The 14,930-nt window shown below is 38.7% G+C and overlaps 1 protein-coding gene across 2 annotated transcripts in view; it reads right to left on the bottom strand.

Moving 5' to 3' along the window:
* caln2 (calneuron 2) overlaps positions 1–14,930 on the bottom strand; it is a 55,020-nt gene extending 40,090 nt beyond the window's left edge. Inside the window, exons 1-3 of one of the 2 annotated variants that reach the window (XM_067423908.1) lie at positions 14,871–14,930; positions 7,920–8,041; positions 950–1,093 (exon numbers count right to left, since the gene is read on the bottom strand). In XM_067423908.1, the coding sequence (XP_067280009.1) occupies positions 950–1,093; positions 7,920–8,041; positions 14,871–14,875 (271 nt within the window). In that variant the 5' untranslated portion in view covers positions 14,876–14,930. Of the gene's footprint in view, positions 1–949; positions 1,094–7,919; positions 8,042–14,001; positions 14,644–14,870 lie in introns of those variants that run through there. The other variant, XM_067423909.1, reaches the window with a different exon arrangement.

Raw genomic sequence — 14,930 nt, 5'->3', positions numbered from 1 at the left:
CTGAAGACAGAACGAGCAGAAACATTCACCCGCCTATCGGAAGCTGTCGTTGGGACAATTCGGAGGGCCTTACGATGTGAATAATGTGGGAAACTTAACAGTTCTAGGGCCCCATTGACTTCCATAGTATTTTTTTACTATAGAAGTCAATGATGCTATAAAGCAGCCTAGTTATAAGCTTCCTTCAAAATATATTTCTTTGTGTTTAACAGAACAAAGAATTTATACAGGTTTGAAACTTGAAGGTGAGTAAATTATGATAGAATTTCAATTTTTGAGTGATCTATCCATTTAAGGCACACCAAATTAGAAATATCTAAAATAATCAATTGTAAAATTACATAAAATATTTTCTGTTGCGAGTTTATAAACTCGATCTCATGTTTTTCTCGTGGTTTATTGTTGAGTTTATTGTTGTCCTGACTTATTCTTTATTTGTGTGTTTAAGAGGTCCTTGATGCAATTGAGGTTTTTTTTTAGGGGGTGGGAAGAGGGGAAGGGGGTCGTGCGATCTTAAACTAATAAAATTCATATTATGAGGTGTAAAAGATCTTCCCAGACCACTTCATAGTGTGAGTTTCATTAAACGCCTTGCACACAATGTGCATGTTCTCTAACCATTCAGTCATCTGGTCTGACCTTGAGGGAACCCTGGAGCTGGACACACACACATGCGCACACACACAGTAAGACGACTGTTTCTTAGAATTCATCTCACAGAATTAATCTATTTACAACCCCCTGTGCTGGATAAATTCTTCAATTCTATGAGTGCTTCAGCATGAACTGTTCAGGAGGTCATATATCTCTCCAGTGCAACGATTGGAAGGGGTCTGTGACAGACCGTTTTTACAGATGATCAGAGGCATACTCTCCTTTGTTTGTGTGAATGGTGCTAACTCAAGAATGAACCAGAGAATAAGAGAGATGTAGAAAGAGAGTGACTCACCATCCATATCCAGTCTCTGCATGATAATAGCCAGCTCCACCTCACTGGGCATGTACCCCAGGGAGCGCATGGCCATACCCAGCTCCTGCTTCGAGATGAATCCATTTCCATCCCTGTCTAGAACTCGGAATGCCTCGCGAATCTCTGCAGAGAGAAATTGAGAAACGAGACCAAATCGAAATGTATTAAAAATGTACAAAACAGTAAACACAAATAACTTAATTGACGTTCATAATTCAAGTGATTCAACTGAATGTGTGCATGTCATCAGTGAGCATTAGACTGTATGTATTATATAATGCATGCTTTTCTCAGCAGCAACACAGTCCTATCGCACAAACAGCAGACATACTAAATGCAGCTCATTCGGTTTTCAAAGGCGCATATTTAGTGTGCTGTGACTGAATGTTTATCCACCGTTTCAAAGGGCATCAGTGCTGGTTTTTCAGTTCGGCTCGGGTTAAGTAACCCACACCAAGTCGCAAATGGAAACAACAAAAATAACACAAGTATCTCAGATCATTTTTGAGGAGTATTACACTATTTTCTGCCGTCTTAAAGACCCATCTTGGGGTTATTCTGGGATAAAGAGGCAGAGGTGTTGTGTACCTTGTAATATGCTGAACTGAGCACTTCCTGCATTTCACCCTGTATGTTTTTTCACTGCTTTAGATAAAATATCCTTAAGCCTCACAGTAGTGGCCTTTGCCATGTTTCATTTGAAACAGGCCTTGCAACAGAAGGGGCCTTCATACTTGCATTCAAAAAAAGAGCCTAACCCCCCGCCATCATTGAAATTAATGGGGCCTGAGGGCAAAAATGCCACCAAAATGATTTAAAATGCTGCCCAAAAAATCAAGGTATATAGGCAAAAATGTCACTGTATGATTTCTTGTTTTTAATATTTACAAGAGATAGTGTGTTGTTTTCCGGAATATCAGCACGATTGCAAATTACCTATTGCCTATTGACTTGGAAAGCAATGACCTTGGAATGCTGTTTCATGCATACTAACTATACATTAGGGGTTGAATGACTTTCATTTTTTTAAAGTCGACATTTATGTGATAAGTCGAGTCGACATCGACTAGTCGCTGATGACCTCATTAATTAAAATTAAAATAAACCTGAACCTTGAGCTGAGACTCGAACTCGGGTCTTCTTGTGCACAGCACAGCTGATATGGCATATGACACAGCGCTGCCCATAAGGTTATTGATCCTGCATGACAGCTTTTTTTGTCTTATGGTCGTTATATTTCTCGGAGATTTCTGTTCATTCTGAATAAGATACAGATAAAGTAGCACAATAAAGAATACATGAAGGCATTAGTAAGTTAGTGAGTGATTGTGTGTGAATTAATTCTACCTGGCTACCTGGCTCTCTGCTAATAGTGAAGCTGTGAGTTTTAGTTATCAAGAAATATATGGTAGAACGTTTCAGTTTCTAAGCAATTTTTTTTGATAAATCACAGAACAGTGTTGACAATACATTTCTGAGCTAATGGATGGTTTTGTGAGGCGCGCGCGATCTCCGCGTGATGTGCGATCGGCTATGTGTGTGTGTTGCAATATGCAGCACGCAGTTAAGCGCGATGATTAACTTAAGTGTACAATAAGCGTGCAAACATGTCTTGTGGAGAGTTCATGGAGTATGCATTTATTTGTCATTTTTAACTGTTCAAAACAGAGCCTGCGTGTCAGGAATTGTTTATCCTGTTGCACCCTCTATAGGCCAGCGACTAGTCGACATCTAGTCGACATCAAGCTTAAAGCGTCGTGATAGAGCATTAAGGTCGATTAGTCGACTAGTCAGTGCAACCCCTACTATACATGCATATTTTTACACTCTTGCTGCTGCTCCTGTTCAATTTCAGCCTTTGAAAGATTCTGGATCATATATGTATGGTTGAATCTGATTGATAGCCATGGTTTATTAGGGTAGCATTTTAATTTCCCATGCTTGAGGATGTCACAGCTTTCAGACGCTCTCAATGCAATCGCTGCGTGAGCTTGTGATTCTTTAGCTCCGCCCACATGATACGCCTCCATCCGCTTGTTTTTTTTTCCGGAAAGACTCGGTACAGCCAATCTTTCTTTTATAAATATAATAAAACTTAAGACTTTTCGGAGATATGAAGAATGCAATACTACTCTATAGGTACTCAAGACTGACACCTTTAATGACACCCCTTTAATGACACTATTTAGGAAATGCAGTAGAACACAAGAGATTAAAGGGGGGGTGAAATGCTGTTTCATGCATACTGATCTTTTTACACTGTTAAAGACTTGGAATCCCATACTAAACATAGACAAAGTTTCAAAAGTTAAGGTGGACGTTTGATGGGAGTATTTCTTTGTCAAAAATACTACTTCCGGTTAGTCATAAGTTTCGGCAAGTTTTTTGAGATCATGCGTCCCCACTGACGTTAGTGGGGGCGGAATTTCCTTGTATGGGCCTTACGGACAATTCTACCGGAAGCGCGTGAGAGAGAGCGAAGGAGAGAGCGAAAGCAACAGCCTACGCCCATCAACGCGCTGGCTCGTAGGCTGCACTGCACAGGTGATCTGCACAACTAACAATGTCACCCAAAAAGTGCGTTTTTGGTTGCCAGACCAAGACAGTCCTGCACAGATTCCCCCAAAACCCTGCGGTAAGGCAACAGTGGATGGAATTTGCTTTTCCAGATCAGCAACTGAGTTGCGCGAATGTTTATATCTGTTCGCTGCATTTCGTTGCCGACAGTTTTATAAACAAGGCCCAGTTTGACGCCGGATTTTCAAATCGACTATTTCTAAAGGATGGAGCAGTCCCAACGATAAAGGTCCCAACTTTAGAACCGCAGGCGGTAAGTAAGACTGATTCAAATGTGTGTGTTTTTTTGCCTATGCTCATCAAGTAGCCCAAACATGATCACGTATAGTTAATTGATCAATGGAGCATGCGATGTGTAGTGCGTGTACATTTGTTTAGCTGGCCACTATATGTGTAACTTTATGTTTGTGTATTGTAAAAGCACTCCAAACAAAAATACACAAAGAGGGGGGAAATATGTTGAACTAAATAAGCACGCTTCTTCATTCAAATGCGCTACTATTCAGAGTCTTTCTATGTAAACACTAACTTAACCTGCTGTGCAAAACCGGTCCGCTTAATAACGTCTACACAAACCACGCGTAAACACACAAACACACGTGCACAACTGCACTTCCCACATGTACACCTTCAAAGACAAAAATACGACGATATAATTCAAGTATAAATATGTAAATAACACAAGTCGCTAAGCATATTATATAGTTAGTGTATAACTTGTACCACATACAGACGTCCTGCTCTAGTCGTTTTTGCTGCTGCTCCTGTTCAACTGCAGCCTCTGGGTCTGATTCCGGATCATAGATGTATGGCTGTATCTGATTAAAAGCCATATTTTTATTTTGAATAAAGTTTTTCCCGCTGTTAGGGATGACAGCATTACGACGCACTCGACTCAACACAATAGCAGCGCGCTGCTGCACACGTCATTATTTAGCTCCGCTCACACGACACGCCCCCACCCGCTCGGCTTTTTTCGGAAAGACTCGGAACAGCGCATCTTTCTTATATAATTATAAAAAAAATAAAGACTTTTCGGAGATATGCAGGATGCAATGCTACTCTATAGGTACTCAAGATTGACATGACACTGACTGAAACTGAGTGTTTCACCCCCCCTTTAAGCAAACAACCATGATAAACTATGTTTCCCTTTTTTATGCGTTTTGGCCATTCATTTACACTACAACAGCGTTTTGTGGGCCTGAAAATGCAAGCTTTTGAAAATGGGTTTCACAGTTCAAAAGTTTTTAATACGATGCCTTTATCATCTCCAAATCACAAAAACTAGATTTTAAAAAAAAAATGGTGATGTCATGCACATGCATGTTAGGTTCATGCTATAGACTGTAAAAAAAAATATGGACGTAGTGTCCGTGACGTCACCCATAGGATTCCAAAAAGCAGTTCTGAAGCATAAAGTAGTGATGAGCTGGCCGTTGCCATAGCCGTAGTGCATCATCACAAGTCACGCCTGGATAACAGAAAATGGGCAAAGAGGCGGGACATGGGTGGAGCTGAGGTGCAGACAGCGGATAAATGGCTATCCACCTGTCAATCAAAGTGACCACGCCCTTAATTATGCAGAACCTTAAGGCTTTATATAATGTAAACAAATGAGTTATACAAACATTCACCCTTCTTATAGTTGTCATTAAGGGCAAAATTAGCTGTACAGACCACAACCAAAATTTGTACCAAGCTGTAAATATGTTTTTCTGCTGTAAAGTTAGGAATTTTAACATGGGGCTCAATGAGATTCTGCTCCCTTCTGGAGCCTGTCTCTATTGGCCAGTTGAGGAATTGTATTTTAAGTTACTTTTGATTGGCTTCAACAGAATCGTCGCGGGTTATGACTGTAACCCATGTTCCCTGAAAAAGGGAATGAGACACTGCATCTACGACACTTCGGGGGAACGCCCCTAGCGTAGTGTCTCTGAAGCATGAATGAAATCTGTCCAATATATGACGGCATACCCGGAAGGTACCAAGGGACGCCAACACATAACACAGATAGCTCTTCGTGATGAAGCAAGCACTTTGTCTCAGATCGGTGTGGCGACAAGACACAGTGTCTTGTTCCCTTTCTCAGGGAACATGGGTTACAGTCATAACCCCAGACGTTCCCTTTCGAAGGAACTCGAACTGCGTCTACGACACTTCGGGGAACGAGTACCCACTATGCCACACTGAGGTTGACGCCCAACCTAGTGTGAAGCCGGAGTCCGGGCACACTTAGGAGGTGAGCACTCTGGCGCCGGGCGTTGCAGGGAGACGCAGACTGTAATGTCTGATAAAGGTGTGCGGAGTGGCCCACCCTGCCGCCTCACATATGTCATGAAGCAGGACCCCAGAAAGGAGGGCTACAGAGGATGCCATGCCTCTAGTGGAATGCGCCCTCACGGCTATGGGTGAAGGCAAATTGTACACCCGATAAGCCGTGGCTATGGCCTGGACAATCCAGTTGCTGATAGTCCACTTGGAAGTAGGCAGCCCTTTCTTGGGTGAGCCAAAGCACACCAACAAATGGTCCGACTTCCCCCACTGCGAGGACTTCTCCAAGTAAACTCTTAGCAACTTGATGGGGCAGAGCAGGTGAAGTCTCCCTTCTTCTGCCATCACGTGAGGTGGAGGATGAAATGCCTGAAGAACCACAGACCGCGCCAGGGAAACAGGGTTTCTTCCATATAACAAGGGAACAAAGGCATCTGCGCATTACCCTGATCATACGTCATGGATTCCCCCTCAGGGAAAACCCCCTGGTCTTCAGCCACCACTGTAGGGGTCTCATGTGCAACAGACCAAAAGGTTTTTCATTGGATGCTGCTGCCATGAGCCCTAGCAGTCTCTGAAACTGCTTCACAGTGAGGCTGCTGCCTAGTTTTTCTCTGGAGACCATCGCCTGTGTGGGCTCAATATGTGCGGGAGACCATTGTGCCCGAGGTCCATACACCTCCCAGGAACATGGTTCTCTGTGAAGGCATCAATGCTCTTCTTGTGTTGAGTCTCAACCCCAAGCACCGAATATGGGCCAGAATGACATCTCGATGCCGAACTGCCATTTCTCACGACTGGGCCGTTATGAGCCGGTCATCAATATAATTCAGTAAACGGATGCCCTTGAGTCTGAGAGGAGCCAGAGCTGCATCCACACACTTGGTAAAGGTGTGAGAGGAAAGAGCTAGGCCAACAAGAAGAACCCGATACGCTTTGCCCCTCAGGAACTTCCTGTAGGCAGTTGATATATAAGCTGCTGATATTACTTAGGAGATTACATATGAATGAGGTGATAGAAATCGTATTCCGGTATACGTGATCAGTTGACTGACAGCTGATGGGAGCTTGACTAACGTGACCTGCCAGAACTGACGCTATGCTTGATATCCTGCTATACTTGTGACCTAGTACCAGATTTAAATAAATGTCCAAAGGTTCTAGATTTCATTCAATGTGAGTTAACTGATGAGCTGATCCAGGCATATGAACTCATTCATTATTTAACATGTTCCTCTTTGTCTCCCTTAAGTGTTTCTTTTTGCAAATGCAGACCTCATCTGAACTACCACTTACACTTCTTACCCCTCATCTTTTGAATATGTGAAACCTCCCATTGTGAACATCCCTCAATTCCTGGTCTGTCAAAACAATCATTTTCAAAGGAGGCTTTAATTCCATTTGAGAGTTTCACAGCTCAGAAATCTCTGAATCAACCACTGTATTGTCAACAACCTCAAACCCACCAGTCAAACATACAGTTACATTGGACTACATGAGGAAGAAATTGTAATGGCTTTGTAATGTTTATCATAAGGCATGAACTCTGGGGTTCACTTGGTTAAGTTTATCAAGTAGCACTGAACGACCACATTAAAAAACAGGGAGGAAGTTTATTAAAAAATTCATGATGTAGGCCTATGTACACTCTTGATGTTTCAGAATCAATTTGCAGTTATTATGCTGTGGTATACATATTTTTTATTCTTATAAAGCCAATCTAAAGGTTTGTGTGTGGAAAGAAAGCAAAATTCTAATCTTCTTCAAGTTATACTCTTCCCCTCTGCTGAAACTAAAATCTCATTTATGTTCACATTCAGATTTAAAAATGTAATGTAAGATTCCTTGTGCCAAGAAATGACATCACTGATGCCAAAATGACATTTGGTTCTTCCATGTGTCATAGCCAAAATGCATGCTATAAATATGCAGCATGGTCTTTACAAACCAACTTACAAAGCTATCAACAAAATGTTCCTTGTGTGTTTAGTAAAATAATAACAGTATATAGGTTCGGAATTAAGCGGGAAAAAGTTCAAAATTGAACATTCAGAATTGAGACAAATAACAGCCATCCAAACAAAACACACACACTCACCACCAAGCTCTTCTGTGGAGATGTTGGCAAGCTGTTCTTCACTGGTTTCAGAGAGAGAGGTGCTCAGGAAGTTGTCTGTGTAGAGCAGCCCTGCTCTCACATGGTGAAAAGGCATCTTCACCCTTCAAAGGAACAACAAACAACTGAGATGAATCGATGAACACGCAACCACTGTGCCTGCAGCCTCAACGAAGCCTCCAAAAGTGAGTAATGATCTTATGTCTGTTGCTGAAAGAAAGTGACCAGACCTAGAATGAATGATGATGAGCTCAGGCGAACAGGTTCCTTGGTGTATAATACACAGTGGTGTGAAGGGAGCATAAATGTACAATTATGAGTATGTTCATGACAAGTTCATTGTTAAGGATAACATTCAAATACAGAAATGCCCATGTGTACACACACAGTCTATACACACATTATATTAGCATTTATGTCATCTTGTGGAAAAGCTACTTGTAATGAACTTTGATTCATTCCATTTCTTTTTACCACCTTTTTGTTTTTGTTTTTGTTTTTTCTTATAATAATAATAATAATAATAATAATAATAATAATAATAAATTTTATTTATAATGCACTTTATATTAAACAAAATCTCAAAGTGCTAAATTATGTAAATTTAGGAACATTCTGTAAAATGTAAAAGTGATGCTACCTTTTACGGTAAAGATAGCAAAATTCTGATAAAGGTGTCTTTTTAATGTAAATTTCACAGATTTACTATTTTGAATATTTTAAAAAGTATCATATGCTCAGCAAACCTGCATTTATTAATTAAATAGTATTTCATAATAATATTTATTAAATATTATTTATTAAATACAGACAAAACTATAATATTGTGAAATATTATTACAGTTTAAAATGGTTTTGAATTTTGAATATCAGAAACATTTTCAGCATCATTACTCCAGTCTTCAGTGTCACATAATCCTTCAGAAATAATTCTGATTCGATACTCTTCTTCTATTCTTATGTTGGAAACTGTTGTGCTGCTTAATATTTTATAATTTAATAACTTTTTTCAGGATTCATTGATGAATAAAAAGGTGAAAAGAATGGCATTAATTTAAAATAGAAATCTTTTCTAACAATACAATTACAAATCTTCATTAAAACAATTAACATCCTTGTTGAATATAATTATTAATTTATTAAAAAATGAAAGAAAAAAAATTACTACAAAGACTACAAATATTAAACATTGTTACAAATTTATTTCTTCTTTTAAATAAATGCGTTAATTTTTATTCATCATACATTCAATTGATTTTTATTCACTAGAGTATCACAGGTTATTAAAAAATATAGATTTAGCAGCAGTTTCCAACATTGATAATAAATCAGCATATAGAACGAATGATCATGTGACACTCAAGACTGGAGGAATGATGATGAAAATTCAGCTTTGCATCCCCGAAATAACATTTTAAAGTATATTCAAATAGGAAAACATTATTTTAAATTGTAATAATATGCTTGATTGATGATGTATAATTTTGATTAAATAAATTCAAGTTTGAAGAGCATACTTTTTTTTTTTAAACATTTTGACCAGTACTATATATACATTTGTATAATTTCATTATTGTCAGGATTATATTCTGTTTCTTGAGTTTGGTTCTGCCATTCTAAGTTGGCCTAATTTCAGTGTCTTTGCCTGTTTCATTCAGATCACCTGATGTTGATTAATTAACTTGTTGTTCTTTCGTTTAGTATCTATACACCTTGTTCTGTTCCATTCTTTGTTCTGTCTCGTCGATGTAAAGTGGTTGTGTTTGCCTTATTCTCCTATAGATTTAATAAAGACATTGTGTTTAGCTTCATCAAGCATTTACCATCAGAACTTAGCCAGAAGAACTTTCCAATAAAAAATATGGTAGCAACATTTCACTTTTTACAGATTGTACATAAATTTACAGCTAAAGATTTAATGAACTGAAATATAAGTATACAATATAGTAAAGACTTAGGAGGACTAAAAAAAATATGCTAAATAAGCCCTGATTTACATCAATATTTATTTCATTATTTAATTATTGTGTTGATCATTTTTAATTATTATATATTTGTATTAAATTGAAGTATTTTTTCTAGTGATATATTTTGCCCACAGCGTAAATGTGTGTCTGAGGACTCATTTGTTGAAGCCATTGATTTTTTTTCCCCCTTGTGAGCACAACAGGGCTTTTATTTAGTAAAACAATGACAGTACAAAGGTAGATTAGTTGCCCATGTAATTTAGTGGCACAATTGTTTATGGACTGAAACTCTGGATTTTTTTTAGTAGCCTGCCAAGAGATGAAAAATGTTCCACATGATTTAGGTTTTTGTTTTCTTAGTCTTTTGATACACTGTCAGCACATCGAGCAAAGGCTTGAACATGTCTCGAGTGGTTAGTCTGTTTTAATCATATCGGGCCCTGTGATGCTGTTAGAAATGAAGCACTGTCCTGTTTTTTGTAAATCTATTGACACATCTAAAACACCAGAACGCTCAAAGCTTGCGCTTTTCTGAAGTTATAACAGGGAATCCTCTGAGACACACAGATCCTCTATCAAGAGTTTAATGTAAATTGAAAGTAAATTACGAGGAGGTGACAGAGGAGTCGAAGCAGTTAATTTGTGGTGATTCTCACCAAGGACGAACCCTAGCTGTGCAATTGGCTTCTGTGCTACTGTAATTACCATAGATATTAACAAGGCTTTAACTAAAGGCAGCTTTGGGCATATAGTTTGATTGATACTAGGCTCAGATAAGGGCAGCTACACATGAATATTAAAAAAAACAAAAAAAACACAGATGAGTCTTTTGATTGATTTTAAAACTTGCCCTGTGTAGTGGATATCACCATACACCAATCAAAAGTTTGAAATCAGCAATTAATACTTTCATTCATCAAGGATGCATACAATTAATCAAAATTGACAGCTACAGTAACATTGTTACAAAAAAGTATATTATTTAATAATGCTGTTCTTATACTGTTTCGTTCTATTCATCCTGGAAACAGACTCTGTCTGCATTATGGTTTCCACAAAATATAAAAAATACAAATTATTAAACAGCACAACCATCTGGAATGGTTCTGGAATCTGGTGGTGCAAAAAAAAATCTAAATATTGAGAAAATCGTCTTTAAAGTTGTCCAAGTGAAGTCCTTAGAAATGCATATTACTACTAATAATATATTTTTTATATATTGACAGTAGGAAATTTACAAAATATCTTCATGGAACATGATCTTTATTTAATATCCTAATGATTTTTGACCCATACAATTTATGACTTATGATTGGCTCTGTGATCCAGAAAACAGTTGTTTCACAATAGATTTTTACATGTATTTTTATTTGAAAAATGTTGATCAAATAAATGTCTTGTTGAGCATAGGAGACTTCTTTCAAAAACAAATCTTAGAACAGAACAGTACATTAAGCTCAATATAAAGGCACAATAGAAGTAAATGGTATATTTCAACAATCCATTTTTGAAAAACAACATAAAGTAATTTGGAAAATGCTGTCAGTTCAAAGGACCCTCAATTTCTTGGCATTTACTAGCTAAATCATGCAAATGGCCAGATTGTACTGTATGTTGTTGCTTTGGTAACAGATTCTGAAATACATTATTCTGAGGTTGCAAGAGTAACCTTGACAAACATTCTATTCTAAAGTTCTTTAAATCCTAATCTAACCCGTTTCTAATTCACAGGCAGTGTGTGAATGCTGATGCAAATTGATATTGAGTGAAACTGCCATCACATTACGCCTTTAGTGTGGCAAGGACTGCTCATCTAATAGTTTAAAAAATAAAGAAGATAGAGAACGAGTGAGATACTGAAAGAAAGTGACAGCCATTGTTGGTGTGATAAATAACACATAAAGCAATAGTAATAGATTTTTCCCAGACACCTTTTAGTTGGTCTAACTCATGGGGCCAACCGGTACCGGAAAAGGTGTGAGGTTTCACATGTCGTGAGTAGCAGGTGCTATCTTGGCTTTTTGGTTTTGCACATCTGTTCCTGGCTCTGTTCCAGACCTCTTAAAGAGGGTTCATTGGCATTTCGGTGACAGACACCGCACCTATATCTAAGACACATGTTAGCCAGTTCATTAAACAGCCGCTAACAGAAACACATGGGACAGTCACAGTGATGATAATGAGCCACAACAAGAATGCACCTTCACAAGGTCAACTGTTGTACTCGTCCTCAAAGCAATAAAAGAGATTCAGTGTACCGAATAGTTCAGGGAGTTAAAGACACTTAGAGTAAAAGACATCGAATGGCATCTAAGACACAATTATGTGACCTTCACAAGGTCACTGAGAATGCAGATGGAAGCTGATTTTGACTGAATGTTTTAGTCTGTAAATAATGTGTGTTAACCTTATGTACGGTCTTTAAAAAGATGGGGAAAGAGATATAGAAGATCTTACATTGTGAAGTTGCATCAGAGAAATGTCAGAGCTTCTCTAGGGACCCTTTGCACGCACTTAAGTCAACTCTCTGTGTCCATAACAGCCACATCAAAAATACAGTTTAACCCTTACGTCATGGTTCAAAAACCTTTTTGTCAACATAAAACTATGCATGTGAATTTAAGGATAAAAACATCAACATCAAAAGATAATTAAAATGAAAATAACTAAAGAAAAATAAAGCACAAAGTAGCACAAGTAAATTATGCTTAGAATGACAACTGCATTATAAGATCATGATAATGGCATGTCATGCACTTTAAAAAAGTGTGCAGTTTGTGACCTATATCTGTAATCTCTATTTGCTCAGCCCATTAAAAATAGCATCCTAATATATTCGGGTTGATTCATTTTTTATTGCCTTGAATAAATACACCATTGTTTCCACATTAGGCACTTTTAGGTACTTGACAGAAACAATTCATAGAAGAATGATTCATTATCAAGATCGGAGGAAAAAAAGCAATATCTACTCAATTACCATATTTCAACAGATGTCAAATATTACAGCTCAAAAAGCTAGCAACAGGTCACGTTTTTTTAATTCTTTGCTTGGTGTGTGTGTGTGTGTGTGTGTGTGTGTGTGTGTGTGTGTGTGTGTGTGTGTGTGTGTGTGTGTGTGTGTGTGTGTGTGTCTGAAAACAAGCTCTGCCTTACACACTCAGTTATGATTCAAATACACCAGGGATGAACCGAGTTTTGACACAGTGCCCGTTAACCATCTGCACAGAAAACTTCGTTCGCCTCATTACCAGCCAAAAAGCTACTCAAGAGCTAAACTCCCTTGTATTTAAGAATACACTGTACCCGGTTTAATTGCATTAAACAGACCTTCCGCCTGTTAACCTATAAAAGCAAAACGCCTCGTGGTAACCTCCACGAATCAAGCGAATCCTCTGAGTGACTCTCTTCTTCGGTTGGAGACGGACCGGACACATCCACCGCGCGCGCAAAGGCAATTCTAAACAATACTTTCCGGACCCATTATTTGTTTATTATATTATCGGTAGTTTGGTGGAAAATTGTCCATATCAAGGCTTTTTATGCTTACGTCCCCGCACAACTCAAGCTAAATTACTGCCGCTTGCGTTCCCACGAACAGCCGGGCGTACAGCTCTGAGTCCGAGCTTGTAGCCTCTGTTCCCTCACCCCTGGAGACTGGAGAGACAAGCCATAACTCACATGGCCAGGGCCATACATCACTAGTCCTTCAAATATCACATTGCTCTTACAGTGAACAAAAGCCTCGCGCCACCACAACCATTTAAACAGATTAGCATGGGTGACATTTTATTGTAAACATTTTATATTTTACTAGGCTACTTTACAACGGTTGCATCAAGCAAATTTGAATCAAGTATTCCAAAAAGCCGTGTAATAAAGTTTTACAGGCTAACGAAGGCCAAAACTAGTGCCAAACTTTGTAAATGCAAAATTCCTTTGACAATTCAGATTCGATAATCAACGGATCATATTCATATACGACCTATTCCTTTCACAACAGGTGCCATATGACCTGCTTTTTCTTCGTCCTCTAAAGACGGCTATCTGGGCATTTTAAATAGATGTTTCATTGATACCATATGAAATAAACTCACCTCCTCAAAGACTGTGATTTGTAATTCGCAAAGTGTCAGGGCGCTTATAATGCCTGCAGTTTTGTGAAATTTTCTCGGTTGGATTTAAAGTTATCGTTGGTATCATATGTAGTATGCTGAGCACACTAATTCTCAAGAAAAACAATGATTTTTTTTCAGTTGCTCCAGTTATCTGTTCTCGGTCCCGTTGGCACGTGACAGCCCCATTGCCACCGCAGCAGAGTTTCTTGAAGATCCATCAGGTAAAATGCTCGTTCCAAAAGCCACTGTCGGATATTTTTAAAGTTCAACAATGCAACTGATTTGTTCAGAAATGCACCCGTCTCGCGCTTGCCTCGTGCGTAACAGGCGTTCCCCGCCGCGCGCCCAAGGGTGTGTTGCATTTAAAGTCCTTTGCGAATGCACCCGGACAGATTTATAACCGTCTTAAAGATGGAGTCCCTCTTTACTCGCTCGTCTCTTGCCAAAGCGCGGGGGGGAAAAAACAACAACAAATATTCTCGGTCTATAGGGATGATAAGATCTGAGATGGACGCGCTGCCCTGCAGCCATCGAACGGCTGGAGTGATACAGCCGATCTGCTCCAGAATGCTTTCCCTCCTTTAGAGATCTGGCAGGTGTGTCAGAGAGAGTGGTGTAGGGTGGAGTTAAAAATAGATCAGTAATGTATCACTATTAGCAGACAGAGACATAACGCACACATTTCGGCTGTTCATTTCTTGAGGTTTATATCCGGAATAGAGGAAAACAGGAGTGTATTTTACATATTCCATATAATATTCCCATATGTATCTGCTATAAAATGCATGCAAGTTTACAACATTTTGAGACCAGGTCATTATGTATAATATAATAGAGTTACAACTCACCTCATGTTACATAATTCCCAAATTCATGTTCAACGTGTTCTTCTTTGTGCTGCACTCATG

This window comes from Pseudorasbora parva, chromosome 18, assembly GCF_024679245.1.
Source record: "Pseudorasbora parva isolate DD20220531a chromosome 18, ASM2467924v1, whole genome shotgun sequence".
Classification (NCBI taxonomy): domain Eukaryota; kingdom Metazoa; phylum Chordata; class Actinopteri; order Cypriniformes; family Gobionidae; genus Pseudorasbora; species Pseudorasbora parva.
Note: the sequence above shows the minus strand (reverse complement) of the source record. Positions and strands in the feature narration are given on the sequence as shown.